Source organism: Triticum dicoccoides, chromosome 2B (genome assembly GCF_002162155.2).
Source record: "Triticum dicoccoides isolate Atlit2015 ecotype Zavitan chromosome 2B, WEW_v2.0, whole genome shotgun sequence".
NCBI classification, from domain to species: Eukaryota; Viridiplantae; Streptophyta; class Magnoliopsida; order Poales; family Poaceae; genus Triticum; species Triticum dicoccoides.
In genome coordinates, this window is record NC_041383.1 from 255,702,087 (window position 1) to 255,716,689 (window position 14,603).

Below are 14,603 nucleotides of genomic sequence, written 5' to 3' on the forward strand. Positions count from 1 at the left end.
TAGTTTGGCATGAGGGGTTAGCAATTTCAAAAAGGAAAACTAGTGTAGTTTGTTATTTAAAAAACATATAACTTTTTTTCCTCAGGCGAAAGTAGACAATGTATGAATAAATCGCGGGCGGAACAAGGTTAGTTTGGTCTTTTGTGTTAGCAAGTAGTAGCAAGTGGTGCAACAGCAAGCCTGCAACACGGATATAATAAGCCTCATCGGCCGGAGCCTCATGAGAAAGCCTCCGTGGTGGCAGCTGGTGCAAGAAATAGCTAACGTTCATAGCGCCAGAGCACTAGAAGAAATCGATGAAGCTGTTCGCGTTCGTGAGGCGCGCTCGCCGGACATCGGCCGCGGCGGCGATGACAGCGGAGCCGATTCCGGTGCCGGTGGCGCCTGTGTCCGCTGCGGAGAAGCGGCGGCGGAGGCCCTCGTCGGGGCCGTCGTCGTGGAAGCCGACGCTAGTCGCCATCTCCGAGGACGCTGCGGTGGCCGCCGCCAAGGCCGACGCCGGAAAGGCCAAGGGCAAGGCGAAAGGGAAGCCGGGGGCTGCCAAGGCCAAGGCGAGGCCGTCGCCTCGCTCGCTCCAGCCTGACTACGACGACTTCCGGTAAGTTCAGTTCCGTGCCGTGTCCGCGTGCGCACGTGTGTGAGGCGTCGGGTTTGCGCGCGCACCGTAGTAGGCCACAGCCGTTGGATCCGGCTGGGTAGGCAGGGGAGTGACCATCTGACGGATGCAGTGCGTTGACCTTGGATTAGCCTGCGTGCGCGGCTGGGTAGGCAGGGGAGTGACCATCTTCTTGTTTTGAGAAAATCGTCCAATCTACTCACCAAAACAGCTTGTCGGTACAAAGAACACACAAAAAAAATTAAAATTACTATATTCATATCCATAGACCACCTAGCAACGAGTACAATCCTTCTTAACCAGTCATTTGAACAAAACTGGTAAAGAATGAATTATCTTTTGGCTTTGGCTCGATCGAACCCACGCATTGCTGAGATATTCTTTTACCGAAATGTAAATATCCTAGTATTTACTGAAATGATAAAAGAAATCCTAAAATTTTGGTGAAATTTTATGAACAACGAGAAACCTATGTGGGCCATGGCTGCTTCTAACAGGTAATAATTATATCAGTTTTGCTAATTATATAAGCGTGTGTGGCGATAGTCCATATCGTAAGCAGTTTTGTCAACAGCTTGGTTTGCTGTTGCTGTAAAGCGTGATCTTGATGATCTACTTGCTTGGAAGCAGGACGTAGAGATAAGGGTTAGTTGGTGGGTCAGCTGTTTGGCACCTAATTTCAGTTGCAACTCGCACAAAGTTGACCCGGGATGGATGGTTAATGGGTTCACAGGCGCCGCAGCTTGTGTCCAGCTTTTCGATCGTCAACTAGCCTACACAAGCAGTTGATTTCAGCTTGGTATGATTATCTAGTGAGTGCAGAATTAAGCCATGCTGTTCTTCTGGCTGTGCAGAACGGTACGGTACGGGCACACACTTCCACGTCACGGCATCTAGTCTGAAACATATTGTCAGTCCGAAATCTTATCTGTTCGAAAAAATTGCACTAACAGAGTCAAGAATTTTATTTTTTTTCGAAACGGGAGTCAAGAATTAGAAATTATACTAATGGGAATTATGTCTGTTCGATTGAAACTGTTCTCTGGTACATCAGCAGAACTACAATGGACCACCCAGAAAAAAAAATCTATGAACATGTAGACAAGCTCCATCGATCTGTAGACAAGCTCACCAGTCACCACCCCTATTCTGGGTGCATGTGTCGGACGGAGACGTCCTGTTGCTTTATCGTTAGTCAAAACACAAGCCTCACTGGCCAGTCAAGTGAGCATGTGACCCTGATGCGTGCTGCTAGTACTACTTGCCCTTCACAAGGGAAGGCATCAGTGGTACAAAAATCACGGACGGCGAGCGCTTCGGTCAAAGAATGGTGGGACAGCAACCTTCAGACTCGTCTCGCTCTCCCAAAGCCTTAGCCTCATTGATGATGCTCATCTCTTGGGAGGTTTGGTCTGAGAGGAATGCTAGAGTCTTTCGCAACGTGGCGGTTCCATCGATGGCCATCATCAACAAGATCAAGCACGAGGCGTCGCTTTGGGCTTTGGCGGGTGCCAAGCGCTTGAGTATTGTAATGCCGCGAGAGTAATTTTTCTTTGTCAGCCGCTTGCGGCTTCTGTCTAAAACCTTCTCCCTTATTTAATGAAATGGCAAGTCTTTTGCCTCGTTTAAAAGAAAAATCTCGGAAATTTAACTGCTTCATGTAAAGTTACTAGTGCATTTCAAGCGGGACATGCAACTGCTTTCGGTATTCCTTGTGCCCCTAAAACTGACCCAAATTATTGTCTCTCTACCTGCAGGCGCTTCGGGGCGCCCACGGTGCTGCCGGCGTTCGCGCCCACGGCGTTCCTCTTCTGAGCTCAGGCGACCTCGCTGTGGTGGTGTGCCGTGATGGCAAGTGACAACGTGGTGCTCAGGCGACCTCGCTGTGGTGGTGTGCCGTGATGGCAAGTGACAACGTGGTGGTCTGACCATGAACCCTCTCTGTGTTTGTGCGCCCAATATGAGCTCCCAAAGCTGATGCCTCTACGATTCCTTCTAGTGCTGGCTTCTCATGTGAATATCTATGTCTATTATTTCGGCTTCCATCCAACTTGCGTTGCGCCTCTGTTTAGATCTATTCTTCACAATTCTTGTCATCCCGCATGATTTGGTCGGCCAGGTTCGACAGAGCCAGTTTCGGAAAATAGGATAGCAGGACCGGAGAAATCCAACTGTACTCTGCAACATTCAGGTCATTCATCCCTGTGATCAGCAAAACACAGAGGGCAAATAAAGAAGCAAATCATGAAAGAATTGTACAATCAGACACACTGGTGACAGGCCATTCACATCATAATTAACTTTGCTGACGAAATCACAATGAAATCATTTTGGTAAGAGGGTGTAAACACCCTAATCTGGCAACATCATAAAACAAGCACGCCAGAATCAATACACGGCAAGCCCAACTATGCCAATACAAGGGTAGCAATTATTCCTCAGCTTATATCACAGGCGGGTAGCAGGCTGACAAATAGAAAGTTTATAAATTCTCATCTCCTGTTATCAAGAGAGGAAATGGGCCACCAACTTACAAGAGGAACATTTGTTTGCTAAAATGAGACTAGCACCCCTCCTGCACCGCACAATTCGACTTCCCGGTGCTGGAACAACTGAACAAGGCTGTAATGTAAAGCAGTGACTGTGCTTCAGGATGGCCATGACATTTGAACCGTGTCATCACGGGATCATAGTGTATGTTCGCCACAGGATCAGTAACCGTTAATCTTTCGCTGTGAAGATCCAGAGTGCAATGCCCCGTTGTCAGTGAGCCTTGAAAAGCCAACCTGATCCCTAGCCCCTGGGCTCGGAGGAACTCTTGGACTAGGAACACTGGTCAAGCGAGACTGCGGCACAGTATCAGACATGGACTTGGAGAAGGCTTGGGCGAGCTCCAAGGCAGTCGCTGCTTTCCCAAACCGAGGTGCAGTAACCTCAGGCTTTGGTGGCTCCACTGGTTTACGCCAGGTTTCAGGCTCTGGGCGTTGTTGTTCAGGCTGCTTTTCGACATCTCTAGAAACCTTCCTGTTCTCATCGCGTCGTGTAGGCCTGTATGCATCAGCCCTGTCTGTATCCCGCCTGTAATCTTTCCTATCAGCATTCCTTGGGCCTCTGTGACCAACTGCAAAACTCTCAGCCTTTTCGCCTGAAGGGTTAATGGTCATAGCTTCAACCTTCTGCTCGACCTTTGCAAATTCATTTTTGGGCCTAGATGACACACTGGTTATTAGTAAATGTGACATCTTCAACTTGACACATATCTATATTAATCTTTGCAGAAAATTAAAAGAACATTTCCACTACTTAGGAAAAAGAAGCATAACAAGTGAAGTTGCTACTGAAAAGTGAAAATTAACATATAAGCCGAGTAAAAACTAAAAAAAAACATAATCAATATCCTTTCTTGACACTCCAAAATAAACCTTATGACTTATTACAGCCCCTATTCAAGAATTCATCCGATTAACCAGTTAACTTGCCGATTAATACCTACTCATAGGGTCATCGAGTAGCCGATAAACTAATAAATCATCCGATTAATTGATTAATTGGCCGATTAACTTACCGATTAGCCGATTAATCCCCTACTCGCCATCCAACCGAGGAGCTACCAGTTAACGATTTCCCCAACAATGATTACAGCAGTATAAGAATACGACAGAATCTGATTTCTAGCTTCAAATGCATTCAAAGAAAACAAATCTAGGTTTCCAGGCCTAAGCAAGTTGCACATACAGGCCTGATAGAAACAGCATAAAGGGAAGTGTTGTCAACAGCATACGATTTGTAACTTATACTATCTTAAGAGCGAAGGCCCGTCTAGCAGTCCTCACTAATTCTGTAACTGTAGGCTGCCAAGACAACCATGCCTCTTCGTTCTATTGCAGATAGCTGTTCCAGCACTTCTGCACTGTCCCTATGGTGGGAACATATACTACAGTTCACATGTAATTTCCAACCTAAATTTAACACAATTATACAAGTTTTACTGGCATAATACACTGGAACCCGACAAGTATGATTGTCTCGATGTGGCAGCACAAGGTTAACTAGGTACCAGCAACAGCTAAATTGGCAGCTTCCAGAAAACAAATCAAAATTACACAATATTGTCACGTCTCCGCCTCCGTCAGGTTACTGGCATCGACGGACAGCCTCCTACAGGTGGGCCTTGGTGTTCCTTAACCAGCTGGGTGGTTGCAATGTGTATGACGTGTGGGCCGGGTGCACTGTGTGGGTGCCGTGAGTGCGTGTGTGCCTATATACAGCGGCAGTTCCCTGTACTGAACTATGTTGATTAATGAATAGTATCTGAATCTCATCTCTCCCGTGTTCCTCTCCTCCTCTGGTTTCCCCTTTTCTCCTCCCTATTCTTCCTGATCCCCTCTCAAATCCTGTTGTTGATCTGTGAGACTAGCCTAGGGCCTCACAATTGGTAATCAGAGCCACGAATCCGCGTCCGCTCGCGCTCAAATCCTCTTGGTCAGGCTGTAAAATTCCACCGCGAAGGGTGCAATTTTGCTTCGGCAGATTTTGCGCGAAATCCCGAGCGGGGTTAGCTAGACTCGGAGAGAGCAGCGACGGCGCCTTCGAAGCCGCCCGTGCCGTCGGCGCAGACCAACTTGGTCCTCTCGGCCATGGGGGAGAACACAGAGACAATTCAGGCGTCGTTGGCGACCCTTTTGTCCAAGTTTGAGGCCATGGATGCAAGGATGTCTCATCTGAGCAAGCAGATCGAGACTACACAGCAGCATGTCGACAAGATCAGAGTCCGGCAAGCGGAGGTAGGCGCGGCACCGGCGGGCTCTGCGATCACGGAGCTGGGCGCTACCTCGACCTCTCGCCCAGCGCCGCGGCTCGCCAACCTGCAGCCGCCGTTACTCGGGGCGCCGGGGGAACAAGCCGGGGGTCAGGAGTTCTTAACTGCGCCAGTGGATCCAGTGGCTGATCCGGTGGTTGTGCGGGAACCACAAGCACCACTTCGCCGCGACTACAAACCACCGCGTGAGCACGTTCCTGAGCAGCGCCGCGAGTTTCAACCAAATCGAGGTCATGACCAGTTCATCAAGCCGCCTAAGCACAATTTTCCCCGTTTCGCTGGTGAGAACCCACGACTTTGGTTGGATTTGGCTGTCACTTGTTTTGAGATGTACCAAGTTCAGCCACATCAGTGGGTAGCGAAGCGACTGCAACTTTATATTTGGAGGGACATGCTGCGTTGTGGTGGCAAGCGTTCAAACGCCACCGCCGGTTGTGGCCCTGGGATGATTTTGCAGCCGAGGTTGCACTGGAGTTTGGTCAAGAGGAGTTTGAATCTCACATGACTCATCTTCTGCAACTGAAACAACAGGGCACAGTGACTGAATACAAGTCTGCATTTGAGACTGCAATGTACCATTTGATAGCATTAGATCCTTCCTTGAACTCAAAGTTTTTCATATCTCAGTTTGTGTTGGGATTGAAGGATGAAATCCGTGCTGCAGTCAGGTTACAGGCACCCACTAGTGTCACAAGGGCAGTATGCTTAGCTAAGATCCAAGAGGAAGAATTGGAGTTACAAAAGACTAAACCACGGTTTCCACGTCACATGCAACACCAGTCAGTTCCGACTACAATTCAGCCTATGCAACAAGGCAACAAGAAAGCAGTGGATGATTTTGGTAGGGAGCGTCAGCTGAGAGACTTTAGGCGTGCTAATGGATTATGCTATCGATGTGGAGATAAGTATAGTAAGGAACATCAGTGCAAGAAGCCATTGCAACTGCTGACTATCCAGTTGGGAGAGCATGGTGGAATTTTAACTGAAGATGCAGTGCAAGCTTTGGAATTACTAACTGAACCCACCACAGCTGAGTGCTGTCAGATTTCAGCCCATGCTGTTTCAGGAGCCGACAATACAGAAACCATTCGCATAAGAGCATTGGTGGGCAACCAAGTCATGTTAGCACTAGTGGACTCGGGCAGTAGTCACAGTTTCGTGGATGAAAATTTTGCCAAGCGTGCTTCGTTGGATTTGGTCTCTGTTCCAGCAGTGAAAGTTACAGTTGCAAATGGTCAAGCTATGGAATCCAAATTTCAAACCCCTAATCTGACTTGGTGGGCGCAGGGTCACACTTTTGTGACACCAATGAGAGTGCTACAACTGGGGGCCTATGATGTAGTGCTGGGAATGGACTGGCTTAAGTGTCACAGTCCGATGGTTTGCGATTGGGAGGGCAAATCATTACAATTTGTACATGGTGATACTACCATATCCCTTCAAGGTGTTCAGCCTGTGTCTACTATGCAATTGCAAGCTATGTCAGTAGAGCAATTGGACAAAGCTCTGCATGGCAATGATATTTGGGCTATGGCCGTGGTTGATCCTTCTTCAAGTGATGTTGTTTCGACGCTTGGCTCATATCTGGAAGATCTTATTGCAGTTTTAACAGACTTCCAGGATGTGTTTGAAACTTCAACTGGCCTGCCCCCACATAGAGTGTATGATCATGCAATCACCTTGGAAGTGGGTCATAACCCTCCTAACTCTCGCCCTTAGCGATGCTCGCCACAACAAAAGGATGAGATTGAACGACAAGTGGCAGAGATGATCAAGGCAGGGATTGTGAAACCTAGTATGAGCCCGTATGCATCGCCAGTACTTCTGGTTAAGAAAAAAGACGGTAGCTGGCGTTTCTGCGTGGATTACCGCGAACTCAACGCCATCACTGTGAAGAACAAATTCCCTCTTGCTATGGTTGACGAATTACTCGATGAACTGGCAGGATCAAAAAATTTCTCCAAGCTGGACCTCAGGGCAGGTCATCACAAAATCCGTATGCATGAACCGGATGAGGAGAAGACTGCATTCAAGACACATTCGGGACACTTCCAATTCCGTGTTATGCCATTTGGCGTGACCAATGGACCACCAACATTTCAGTGCTTAATGAACAGCATTTTTGCTCCAGCTAATCGCAAGTATGTTATCACATTTTTGGACGACATTCTAGATTTCAGTACCACTTGGGAGGAACATTTGGAGCATCTCCGCTCGGTACTGCAGACCTTGCGCGAGCATCAGTTGTTTGTGAAGCTTTCCAAATGCTCTTTCGCTCAAACTGAAATCCAATATTTGGGTCACGTGATTTCTTCGGAAGGTGTGGCTACAGATCCAGAGAAGACTAGGGCGATGGAACAGTGGCCTCAACCTACCAACGCTACAGAATTGCGTGGGTTCCTTGGGTTGACCAGGTACTACCGCAAGTTTGTCCAAAATTATGGTACTCTGGCCAAGCCCTTGACTCAATTGCTGACCAAGAAGGGTTTTGCTTGGACAGAGCAAGCCACTGTAGCTTTTCAAAAATTGAAAACAGCTATGACTAGTACTCCTGTATTGGCTCTACCGGATTTCAGACAATCTTTTGCTGTTGAAACGGATGCTTCTGCTACAGGAATTGGAGCCATACTTTCACAGAATAACCATCCTATTGCCTATCTGAGCAGGGCTTTGGGTGTGGCCAATCAAAAGTTGTCTGTCTATGAGAAGGAAGTCTTGGTTGTCATTATGGCCATTGACAAGTGGCGCCCTTACCTTGAGAGGGGTCCCTTCACTATCATTACAGACCATCGAAGCCTCTGTCATTTACAGGATCAGCAACTCATTACTGATCTTCAGCGCAAGGCCATGGCTAAGATGGTGGGCCTTCAATTTCAGTTTAAATATCGCAAAGGCTCGGAGAACAATGCCGCAGATGCATTATCTCGTGTGGGTCATTTGTACACAATCACAGCAGTCTCGACTTGCCAACCAATGTGGATGCAGGAGGTTATGAATTCCTATCAAACTGATCAATCAGCTCTGGACCGATTGGCTCGTCTGGCAGTGCATAGTCCGGATGAACACGGTTATTCACTTGATCAAGGACTGATTAAATATCAAGGACGTCTGTGGCTTGGTAATAATTCTGCCCTACAAACAAAACTCATCAGTGCTTTGCATTCAAGCGCTGTCGGTGGTCATTCAGGCGTCAGAGCCACTTATTACCGTGTGTCCAAGTTATTCCAATGGTCGGGCATGAAACAACAAGTCGAGGACTGGGTAAAGCAGTGTCAAGTTTGTCAGCAAGCAAAACACGAGCGCACACATCCGGGTGGTCTGCTGCAGCCTTTGCCGGTGCCTACGCGTCCTTGGAAGGACATTACCATGGATTTCATAGATGGGCTTCCGAAATCAGAAGGATTTGAGGTAATCCTAGTGGTGGTCGATCGACTCACTAAATATGCTCACTTCTTGCCTCTGAAACACCCCTATACAGCTCAGTCCGTAGCCACGGTTTTCATTGATAATGTGGTTCGCCTTCATGGAGTTCCAGCATCTATTGTTTCCGACCGAGATAAGGTGTTTACCAGTTCTTTTTGGAGGAAGCTCTTCAAGGAGATAGGCACCAAGTTATGCTACTCGGCAGCCTATCATCCCCAAACGGACGGGCAAACGGAGCGTGTTAACCAGTGCTTAGAACAGTATCTACGTTGTGCCGTTCATGACAGCCCGGCAAGGTGGAAACGGTGGCTTCCGATGGCAGAATTCTGGTATAATTCCTCCTATCATACTTCTCTAGGATGCACTCCGTTCAAGGCTCTGTATGGGTAGAACCAAACTTCGGGACGGTGCCAATTGACACGGGTGAATTGCCTACTTCCCTTGCTGAATTGGCAGCTGACCGTGAGGATTTCTTGGAAATGTTACGGGAACATTTGCTTCGTGCCCAGCAACGTATCAAATCACAGGCTGACAAACATCGCAAGGACCGAACATTTGTAGTTGGTGAAGAGGTTCTTATAAAACTTCAACCATATGCTCAGTCTTCTTTGGTCAATCGACCTTGCCGCAAGTTAGCACTTAAGTTATATGGCCCATTCCGCATTACGGATCGCATTGGCGCTGCAGCATACAGACTTGACTTCCGTCAGATAGCCTCATCCACCCTGTTTTCATGTCTCACAGTTGAAGCCATTTACTGCCAATTACTCTCCGGTGTTTGCAGAACTGCCCGAGCCACCGGATCTCTCAGCAGTCACTCTTTCTTGAACGCCGCATGGTCAAGAAAGGGAATGCAGCAATACCTCAAATCAAAGTCCAATGGTATGGAGTTCCAGCTGAGCACGCGACTTGGGAAGATTACTATGTGCTTCGCGCTCGTTTTCCAGCGGCGCCAATTTGGGAAGGGTCTGCATCTTAAGGGGAGGGGAGTGTCACGTCTCCGCCTCCGTCAGGTTACTGGCATCGACGGACAGCCTCCTACAGGTGGGCCTTGGTGTTCCTTAACCAGCTGGGTGGTTGCAATGTGTATGACGTGTGGGCCGGGTGCACTGTGTGGGTGCCGTGAGTGCGTGTGTGCCTATATACAGCGGCAGTTCCCTGTACTGAACTATGTTGATTAATGAATAGTATCTGAATCTCATCTCTCCCGTGTTCCTCTCCTCCTCCTCTGGTTTCCCCTTTTCTCCTCCCTATTCTTCCTGATCCCCTCTCAAATCCTGTTGTTGATCTGTGAGACTAGCCTAGGGCCTCACAAATATATATCATAGCAAGGTAGTAGGAAGAATCTAGATCACACATTCAAGATGAACAACAATAATAAACATGCCTTGACTGCAAAATGCTAGTAATAATGTCAACCAAATATACTACAGACATAAATTGGTTCATGTCTACATGTTAACTACCTGCCAACTGGAGAGGTGATCTCAAGGTCACTTGCCAAAGCATCCACACCACGATCTCTGAGAACCTGGTTTCATACAAGAACAATCAGTTAGAATGAAAAAATAAACATAAAATAACACACCACTAAAACCACATGAGTGGATGTAAGAAAGCAGATGCACATACTTGTTCCCGGGGGCGAGCACCACCAAAGAGGGATGGCCTAATAGATTGGACAACAAGATAAGTTATATACAACAAAAACAACAATGATAGTAACAGTAACAGTGATCGCAAAACTACGGCAAGGTAGTGATAAAATACTACCGGTAAATGAACCGGTAAATGAACTAGGCATCAAAGATAAGAGTGGCAAAAAAAAAAAAGGGCAACCTGGTGCATGTAGCTCCCGCTTGCGCAGGGTCCAGGGAAGGGTCCGACCACTTTGGGTCTATAGTACGCAGCCTTTCCCTACATTTCTGTAAGAGGCTGTTTCCAGGACTTGAACCCATGACCTCATGGTCACAAGGCAGCAGCTTTACCACTGCGCCAAGGCTCCCCTTGTCACGGAATGGCAATTGTGATAATTGTCAAAAGCTAATAGTGGCAAAAGTGAAATGTTAAAATCTGGAATGGCATAAGGAAAATTGGCAAAATCTAGAGTGGCAAAAACAAAATTTTCCCAAGAAATTCAGCACCAGTATATAGGGCCAAAACAATGATTCTAAACATTCTCAGAAATAAGGGATGGGGATGTTGTAAATAAATAACAGAAAACAGCACCAAAGTACCATTCTACTATTACAGACACTCATACATCAAACATAAAAATTAAATACTTCTCCATAGCAGGTGGCCTTGTGGTTCCTACTGTCCAAATCAGAACTATGATATGTACCATTACAATAAATTGAAGATTTTTTACATAAACTCATCCGCATGGTATTAAAATGTTTAAAAATCACTCATTCCAGATACAGGATGAAATAAAGAACTAGAGGTAGTAGTTGTCAAACAGAAAAACAGTGACACCAAGGTGATCGGCACTAGCTGATGATATTAACTCTCCCTGAAATGCAAGACAGGTGTGCCTGCCTTGTGCTCTTTGGGTAAGCATGAACTACATGCCAATTGTAAAAAGAGAGGCATGGCCTAGATATATTGGGTGTTATTTTGATCTGCCTACCAGCCATTTGTAGTTAGAATACACGTAGTGCAAACAAACAGAACAGACCAGGTCTGCATCAAAGTTGCGCATATTGGACCTTAATTGTAGATCAATTAACAGGAATAGTAAATATGGTGTTGGTACAAGATGGAATATAATACAAACTTGAGCAGGTTATAAAGTGTATGGTATTTATATGATATAACAATGACATAACATGTAATAGATATGAGCCAATTTACAGCAAGCAACAAACAATCAAGTTAAAAATGTAAGAATATCTTGCAAAGCAAATAGAGAAGTTACAAGAGCAAAATGAGAAGCTAAACACTGTGTACCTCTCCTTAGCAGCACTTTCACCAGACTGACCCACTCCATTAGAGCGAGGTTTCAGATTCAGCCGTGGTCGCTCCACTGTTGCCCTGCTTTCAGCATCTGCCCCTGCCACTCCCGTTTTGGCTACCATCACATTCTGGCGCGCTTCATGAACAACCTCAACCTGCATGACACTCGCTATCACAGGGACCGGAAGGACCTATACAATTGTTAAACCACCACGGAAAAAGATTAAATTTCCACCATGTCATAGTGAACCCAATGATATCAAAATAGCTAATAAGAAGAAAAACTACATAATGCAATCATCTGTAGCTTCGCATGAAGATATCTCCTATATGGTTTGCAAACTCCGCTTGAATAACCAATATTGATCAATTATTATTATTGCTATAATCAAGGTAGTCAGAATCCCGACTCGACTGCTAGAATCCTACGACTTCACGACCCCACAGAAGCATGTCGATCCAAGTCCCACTATGAATCCGGATCAAGTAGAATCCATGTTGAGTCGCGATCCAAATCATAGAATCCTGTAGAAAATTGTAGAATCCCGATTATGCTATGGACTATATAGGGTTCTAACAATTTATCTAAGCCATATGTTTAGTTGTAGCACAATCTATGCCATTATCCTGATCCCTTTTCGCATGACTCATGACCCTTTATTCCCCTCCCAAGCCCTTATTCCCCTCCCTTTTCGCATGACTCATGACACCTTTGATCTGGCTCTCTGAAACCCTAGATCAAAATTGAGGATTAGGCTTGTCGACGGATGGAATTGACGTGAGAAGGAGGATGCATCAACATTGATCGGAGAAGGAGAGCAAGACCCTTCAAGGTTCAACACTACAGGTCAACTACACAAGTGATCGACCATTCACATACTCTAATAAACCTCCTAAGTAAATCTCGTATGTTGAAGATTTAAATGTTTATATATTTCCCTCCCATATATGTTCCATAAATGTAAGCTAGCATTGATGTGTACGTTTTTTGCTCTATATTTAGTGTTAAACTCTATAGAACCCATATAAATTTCTGCCGTGGATAGAAAATATATTATTTGAGTAAATCTAGTAGAATCCTCGATTCCACGACTCGATACTACGACTCGATTCTGTCTAAGGAAAATCGATCCGGCTCCGAATCCCGACTCCGACTACCTTGGCTATAATGTTACTTGATGCAATGCATGCAATTTCAATTTGCAATCAGATCGGCTAGGAAGAAAGGTGACACCACGCAAGGTTAAAGGGCCATCTTCTAGAGAAATAAGCTCAGCATAAAACTCAGAAGGAACAGATGTAGTCACCTGCTTCTCTTCAATATAGGTAGGTGATGGTGCAGGGGATTCGATTGGCTTGGAACGAGGAAGTAGCTTCAGCTTGGGCCTTTCTGGCACCTCTCCGATTTTCCCTTCCCCAACCCTGCCTTCATGTGATGCAGGCCTCACTGGTTCCACACCCTTCTCCATGGCAACGTCCAGCCCTCTTAATCCAACTGACCTTGGCCTCTCCATGGCACCGTCCAGCTCTCTCACAGCCAACGCCCTTGGCCTCTCGGTGGCACTGTCAAAGCCTCTCGTTCCAACCAACCCTGACCTCTCCATCTCAGGCGGGACCACCTGAGTCTCCAGCACTGGTGCCGACACAGACGCGGGCGGGGAGGAGGGCTTCGACAAATGCCACCTACCGGAGATTACCTTCTCCACAGCGCTCGCCTGCGCGATGCGCGTCGCCGACCAGATCTGACCGCTGCTGGCGGCAGGAACAACCGGCGGCGCGGCTGGAGCGACCTCCCTCTTCGCACCCCAGGCGTTACCCGGTCCAGATCTAGCGGGGGCCACCGCCGGCACGGAGGGGAACGACGGGGGCGACGGCGCAGGGCGGCGAGGCGCGGCCAGCTCGAAGGGCGTGCGCTCGTCCTCATCGAAGTGGCGGCCGATGCGGGAGGGATTGGTGAGGAAGGAAGGGACAGCGGCAGCCGCCGCCGCTGCGGAGGAAGCGGCGGGAGTGCGCGGGCGCGCGGATGCAGTGGAAGAGGCGGACGGAGCGGCCGTGGGGCGGTCGGGCGGTCGTGCAGAGCTGCGAAAACGGGAGCAGTTGGTCAGCTACAGCGCGGCGAGGGGTCGTCGATGGGGTTAGGGTTTGGGGAACTTACACGCCGGGGGCGGAGGGGAGAGGGAGCTCGGAGGGGATGGAGCCGCCGTGGAAGTCCTTGAGCGTCATCGTCGTCACCGCCTTCTTCTTCGACATGACTGCGGCCGAGGTCGAGCCAGCCGGCGCCGGAGATGGACGGCTGATGCCTCTCTCCGAAGGGAGGTGCGCTTGATCGATCGGGGCCCGGCGCCTCAAGCTTTCCAGGTCCAAGTTTGTGTAGCGCTTCCTGTGGGAGGGAAGTGTTTGATGGGCTGGGTTGGGAATTTTGCACTTTGGCGCTCCACACTTTGGGTAACTCGCGTCGTATGTATCCAGATAGAAAGATAACTGAGGGTTAAAAGGGCGCTTATAGGCGCCGGTGCGCCGGCCCAAATTTGGGCCGGTCAGCGCGTAGCCGCTCGATCTGTTTATGCCCAGCCGCTGGATGCGGCATCCTCTGGACGTACCGCTTCGTCCTCATGCCTCCTCTCGTGCGTTGACCAACAGCCCGTGTCCATGGCGGATCGCGCTTGCCGCCGCCCGCGCCCTTGCCGCCGGTTGCCGCCCCTCGCCGGTCCCCGCCCTTGCCGCCGGTTGCCGCCCCTCGCCGCCGGTTGCCGCCCCTCGCCGCCGGTTGCCGCCCCTCGCCGTCGT

At 48.2% G+C, this 14,603-nt stretch overlaps 2 protein-coding genes across 2 annotated transcripts; one reads left to right on the forward strand and one right to left on the reverse strand.

Annotated features, from left to right (window-relative positions):
• Positions 1-228: 228 nt before the first annotated feature.
• LOC119363396 lies at positions 229-2,703 on the forward strand. Its single transcript, XM_037628741.1, has 2 exons — positions 229-598; positions 2,374-2,703. The coding sequence occupies exons 1-2, from the start codon at positions 297-299 to the stop codon at positions 2,429-2,431; spliced, it is 360 nt and encodes a 119-aa protein (XP_037484638.1). The 5' UTR covers positions 229-296; the 3' UTR covers positions 2,432-2,703.
• A 227-nt stretch (positions 2,704-2,930) lies between these two features.
• On the reverse strand, positions 2,931-14,199 carry LOC119363395 (translation initiation factor IF-2-like). The gene is made up of 6 exons (XM_037628740.1): positions 13,972-14,199; positions 13,124-13,895; positions 11,811-12,007; positions 10,491-10,527; positions 10,325-10,389; positions 2,931-3,823 (listed from the first exon to the last, which is right to left on the reverse strand). The coding sequence occupies exons 1-6, from the start codon at positions 14,064-14,066 to the stop codon at positions 3,328-3,330; spliced, it is 1,662 nt and encodes a 553-aa protein (XP_037484637.1). The 5' UTR covers positions 14,067-14,199; the 3' UTR covers positions 2,931-3,327.
• Positions 14,200-14,603: the final 404 nt, after the last annotated feature.

Coding starts and splice junctions, on each gene's coding strand:
- LOC119363396 (XM_037628741.1), top strand. CDS start 297: ATGAAGCTGTTCGCGTTCGTGAGGCGCGCTCGCCGGACATCGGCCGCG. Junction 599..2,373: donor CCTGACTACGACGACTTCCG/GTAAGTTCAGTT, acceptor CTCTACCTGCAG/GCGCTTCGGGGCGCCCACGG.
- LOC119363395 (XM_037628740.1), bottom strand. CDS start 14,066: ATGTCGAAGAAGAAGGCGGTGACGACGATGACGCTCAAGGACTTCCAC. Junction 10,390..10,490: donor GTGCTCGCCCCCGGGAACAA/GTATGTGCATCT, acceptor GTATGAAACCAG/GTTCTCAGAGATCGTGGTGT. Junction 3,824..10,324: donor ATCACCTCTCCAGTTGGCAG/GTAGTTAACATG, acceptor TGTGTCATCTAG/GCCCAAAAATGAATTTGCAA.